This window comes from Nicotiana sylvestris, chromosome 6, assembly GCF_000393655.2.
Source record: "Nicotiana sylvestris chromosome 6, ASM39365v2, whole genome shotgun sequence".
NCBI classification, from domain to species: domain Eukaryota; kingdom Viridiplantae; phylum Streptophyta; class Magnoliopsida; order Solanales; family Solanaceae; genus Nicotiana; species Nicotiana sylvestris.
In genome coordinates this window covers 23,120,548-23,125,847 of record NC_091062.1, presented here as the reverse complement: position 1 = coordinate 23,125,847, position 5,300 = coordinate 23,120,548, and the positions used below count along the sequence as shown (strand labels likewise).

At 38.5% G+C, this 5,300-nt stretch overlaps 2 protein-coding genes across 2 annotated transcripts; both read right to left on the bottom strand.

The window, feature by feature from the left end:
• Positions 1-1,157: 1,157 nt before the first annotated feature.
• LOC138870366 (uncharacterized) lies at positions 1,158-1,676 on the bottom strand. The gene has a single exon (XM_070148163.1). The coding sequence runs from the start codon at positions 1,674-1,676 to the stop codon at positions 1,158-1,160; it is 519 nt and encodes a 172-aa protein (XP_070004264.1).
• A 1,795-nt stretch (positions 1,677-3,471) lies between these two features.
• Positions 3,472-4,764, bottom strand: LOC138870365 (uncharacterized). Its single transcript, XM_070148162.1, has one exon. It carries the CDS (start codon positions 4,762-4,764, stop codon positions 3,472-3,474), a length of 1,293 nt encoding a protein of 430 aa, XP_070004263.1.
• Between the last annotated feature and the right edge of the window lie 536 nt (positions 4,765-5,300).

Below are 5,300 nucleotides of genomic sequence, written 5' to 3'. Positions count from 1 at the left end.
CATCACCATACTTCATACTATTTCTTCTTTTCTAGAGTTCCCAGACTACACATGAGGGGAGTGCTTGCATTACTGGTTTGAGCCTTAAGCACACATTTGCAGTCCAACATTTTGTGATTGCTTGGTGCAATGTTAATCCCTCCATAGCTATTCCTGCCCTCGATAGAAAATACTTCCAAGTTGTCTTTGCAGTTTCTGATCTAAAAAACAAGTGCTGAAAAGATTCCTCGTCAGGCTGTACACAACACCAACATTTTGATGGCATGCAGTAGCCTACCCTTTTCATGAAATCATCTAAAGGTAACTTTGCTTTCCACACTTTCCACATGAAAAAAGCTATTTTAAAAGGCAATCCCTTTACCCAAATCATCCTATAAGTTGTTCTTGGTTCGTCTCTTCTTCTCGTATAATCCCATGCTGACTTAACACTGAAATATCCTCTTGTTTCCAGCATCCAACAAGGCATGTCCAGAACCTGCTAAGGTGAAGGTGGTTTGATTTTCTCCAGAATGTGTACTGCTAAGTCTTCAGGAAGCAGTTCAAATAGCCTGTCCACATACCACTCACCATCTAAGGTAACATCATGTACATTATGTACAGTTTCATCAATGCCAAAGTCCTGAGGACCTAAAAAACATAGTGCCCCAAGACCTGTCCAGTTTTCAAACCAAAATAGTGAGGATCCCCTTTTTGTTTGCCAAAAGATTTGATGTTCAATCAGATGTCTGCATTCCAACATTTTTCTCCAAATGTGAGACCCCCTTTTCCATGGAACAATTACAGAATTCAATTTCTTACAGTATTTCTAACATACGAAAGAGCTCCATATGCTTGGTTTTGTTCTGAAATTCCACCATAACTTGCTGAATAATGCCTTTGCTACATCATGCAGTGACCTGAAACCTATTCCTCCTTCCTCAACTGGCATGCATAATGTATTCCATGAAGCCCAATGCCTACTAGTTCCTCCTACAGAGCTGCTCTAGAAAAACTGAGCAAACAATTTGTGCAACCTATTTATCACATAATTTGGAAGGTTTACAGCTAATAATAGATGAATAGGCATGCTTTGCAGTACATGGGATATGAGAACTGACCTGCCCCTACTGATAATAACTTACCCTGCCATGATTGCAGTTTGTCCATTACCTTAGTAATTAGAGGCTGATAGTATTCTGCTTTCTCCTTGCATAAAATATAGGACAACCTAGATATATGATTGGAAAATCATTCCTATGAATGCCTGTGATCCTTTCCACCTTGCTGAACACTTCCATTTCTATTAAATGATGCAGGTACACAGCTGATTTGGTCTTGTTAACAAGCTGCCGAGATGCAGCTTCATATGCATTCAGCACTTGCATAATCAACATCAGAGATGTTTCATCTGAGGATGAGAAAATAATCATGTCATCTGAATACGCCAAATGATTGATCTTTGGACTCCACTTTGACATCCCAAATCCACAAAAATACAGGTTAGTATGTAGTGTATTGAGACCCCTAGATAATGCTTCTGCTGTCAAGATAAATAAAGTTGGAGATACAAGATCACCTTGTTTTACTCCCCTTGAGGACTTAAAGAACCCATGAGCTTGACCATTGATTAGAATAGAATACCAATTATTTGAAACTAATCCAAAGACAATCTCTATCAACCTTTCTGTGAATCCCATCTTTCTCAGTACTTTGGTTAGGAATAGCCAAGATAATCTATCATAAGCTTTGGTCATATTTAGCTTCAGGATGACATTAGGTCCAGCCTTAGTTCTAAGCCTAATGTCAGTCACTATCTCTTGAGTTAGAAGGATGTTTTCTACTATATTCCTGCCCTTAACAAAACCTGACTATTCCTCCGATATCTGACTTGGGAGAAATTTCACTAGCCTTTCATGTACCACCCTCGATATAAACTTATTTGAAAAATTACTGAGGCTTATTGGTCTTAAATCAGAAAAAGTGGTAACTTCTTTTTTCTTTGGTAGCCGAACTAGGTTGGTGTGTGTTACACACTTGGGTAGCTCATGACCATTGAAAAAAGCCCTCACCATATCGTATAGGTCATCCCCTATTATGTCCCAACAAGAATGATAGAATTTGCCTGTCATACCATCTGGCCCCCCAGCACTATCACCATTAAGTCCAAGTACTGCCACTTTAACCTCCTCTTTTGTTGGCTGCTTAATCAATTCTGCATTCTGCTCAGTGTTAATCAGATTAGGAACATGCTCTACGATATCAAATGATGAAGGAGTAGCTGCTTCTGTGAACTGTTCCTCGTAGAATTTGATAGCCTCTTCTGCAATTTCTTGTTCTTCTTCAATCCAGGTTCCTCCACTATTTTGAATTCTGTTAAGATAAAGTCTCTTCCTCCTACCTCTCACTTGTGCGTGGAAGAACTTAGTGTTCCTATACCCTTCCTTGAACCAAGTCATGCCTGCCTTTTGTTGCCAATATTTCTCCTCTAGTGCAAGACATTTGATCAATTCTGTCTGAACCTTTTGTAGCCTTTTCCTGTTCATCCCTGTAGGATTTGCTTCAAATTCTGCTTCATGAACCATCACTACCTCCTCCATGCTTGCTATCTTTTGGAAAATATCTCCAAATGTAGCCTTACTCCACAATGAAAGGGCCTTCTTTAATTTTTTTAACTTGTGATTAAAAAGAATATAAGGATTTGCACTGAAATCAGCTGTCCAATTCTCTTTCACCACATCTTTAAAAGTCGCATGTTCCACCCAAAAATTCAAGAACTTAAAAGGCTTTTTATTGGTGGAGTCTCAATATCACACTTCAGATACATTGGACTATGATCAGAACCAGTCTTTGACAAATGTTGCACCTCTATTCCTGGAAATGTTTGTTGGAACTCAACATTGGCCAAGCATCTGTCTAGCCTTTTGAATATACAGTCTTCCTCTGCTCTTCCATTCCACCATGTAAATATGTTGTCTTTAAATCCAAGGTCGAAGAGATTGCAAGTGTTGACGCAGTGTCGAAAATCATCAATTTCATTCAGTGACACAGGTAACCCACCAAACTTCTCTTCTTCGTCCCATATTACATTGAAATCGCCTCCTACAAGCCATGGTGCATCCATATCCCTTGCCATTGCATATAATGAATCACATAATTCTATCCTTTCAATTACATCACATTTAACATATATCAATGTTAGGACAAACTCCACATATGATTCAGTATGAAACAATCATAGTGTTAATTGTTGCACCATATTGTACATAACAGTTACCTCAAATACCTTATCTATAAAAGCCCAGATCTTGTTGGAAACATTTGAAATTGCCTGTGTAAGTCCTATCTTGTTTCTGTACCTTTCCAGTTTTTTTGCTTATTGCTTTGGCTCCATTAATCCTACAAATTCATAGTGATTTTTCCTGTGCATTTTTGTCAACCTTTCAAAGGCCTGTTATGTGTTGACTGACCTTATATTCCAAATGAGAGCATTCATCACTGATTGTTGGATTTAGTTAGCGTTCTCCTTGTGTGCACCCCAACTTTTGGGGCTACAAAATTATCTTTTTGTTGCTTCTTCTTACCTTTTGCTGCTGATTTTGCCTTTTCTACTTGCGTAGGTGATAGGTCACCTTGCCTTGCAGCATTCATAAGGTGTTGGGTAGTTGATTCTTGATCCATGTCGTATCCTAATCTACCAGGTTTTTCTCCTTCTTCATTGTCTTCCTTCCCTCCTGATGTAGCTCTAAATGCATTCTTCTTAAGGACCAAGGCCTTCTCTTCTCCTCTTTTTAACAGCTGCAACTGCTTTTTCTCCAATGTAACAATAACATTTACTATTTCTGTTTTTTGTTTTGGCTGTTTCTCCTTCTCTGTTGTGTTGTGTCCTTGTGGGTCTTCTTGTGATTTTTGAAGTTTATCATCTTCTATTCCTCCATAATCATTTACCTCTAGGCCTCTTCCTTCATAGTTTCTAATTTCTGTGACTTCTGCTATCTGATAATTATTGTTGTGCTCAACATTTTCTGATCCTCCCTTTATTAAAAAATTACCAGTTGTATTGTTGTCATTGGCATGGGGCTCTACATTTACACTTTGCTCATCTTCTTCTTTGTCCTTCTCATTTGGTTCCTCATCAGCTTGTGCTCCTAGTGGTACTTCGTTCTCCTTTGAATCGTATTCCCTTTGTGCATCCCATAGCCTACCTCCACAGCCTTGCACTCTTTCTTTAAATGTAGATGATTTTGACCCTTCTGCTTGAGAATTTGGAGTTTTATTAAGTTCCTTGTTCACTAATGTATCTTGTGATGGGATTTCCTGGCATGATGTATTGATCTTCACTATTTCATCTCCTGTTTTATCCTTGAAACTTCTTTCTACCCATTGTGCAGTATCTTTTTCTGCTTTTGATGCCTTATTTCCATTGACTAGACCATTAGTCGAACCAATCCCCGATGAGTTAAGATGAAAAGCTTGTGCTGCTGGATTTAGCTTTCCCTCATTATTGACCATATGTTTTGGTTTTTGCTTTGTAGATGCTTGGTTATGAACTGCTGGACTGTTTGTTGCTGCATTAGCTGCCACCATTGCCAATTGATTAACAGGTTCTTCCTCTTCATCCATCCCTTGTAATATTGCAAACTTGTTAGCTACTTGAACATGATCATTATCTTCATTGTCTACTACCACCAATTCCTTACCATTGTTACTTTGTGCTCCTGCTTGTCTATCAACAGTACTTGTACCCTCCTTGTTCTGATTGTTTTCAAGCTGCTTAGCTGGTGCCATCTCCATTCCATTATTATTGAGACTAGTATTTTGATATACTACATTTCTAACTCTGTTGTCCTTCACTTCCTTCCATTACTCTTTTGCTGTAACATTCACATTACCCACGACCTTTCCACTAGATAAAATCATTATAGGTTGTGAGTTCCCTATGTCCTGCTTCTTGGCTGTATCTGCTTGGTTAGCATTCTCCTTCTCCACATATAGTTCAGGGTGTATCCTCCAGCATTCAAATTGATCATGCCCTTGAAGTTTACAATGTCTACAATATTTAGGTAGCATGTCATATTGAATTCTCACCCATTCAGTTCTTGTTGTTCCTTTAGCTTTATTGATTATGTTCATCCTCACCTTTTTAGGCAAATCTGCAAGTAGATCAACTAGTACCTTCACCCTAGCACAACTAGGTCTAGTTTTATTAATTGTTTCCATGTCTAGATGCATAGGTTTACCTACTGCTGTAGCTAGAGAAAATAGACATTCCTTCACAAAAAAGGTTGGCAATAGACCTGGGAATGAAATCCAAGACATTGCCT

What these genes read in the sequence shown, in the direction of transcription:
- LOC138870366 (XM_070148163.1), bottom strand. Translation starts at nt 1,676, where the DNA reads ATGGGATTCACAGAAAGGTTGATAGAGATTGTCTTTGGATTAGTTTCA.
- LOC138870365 (XM_070148162.1), bottom strand. Translation starts at nt 4,764, where the DNA reads ATGGCACCAGCTAAGCAGCTTGAAAACAATCAGAACAAGGAGGGTACA.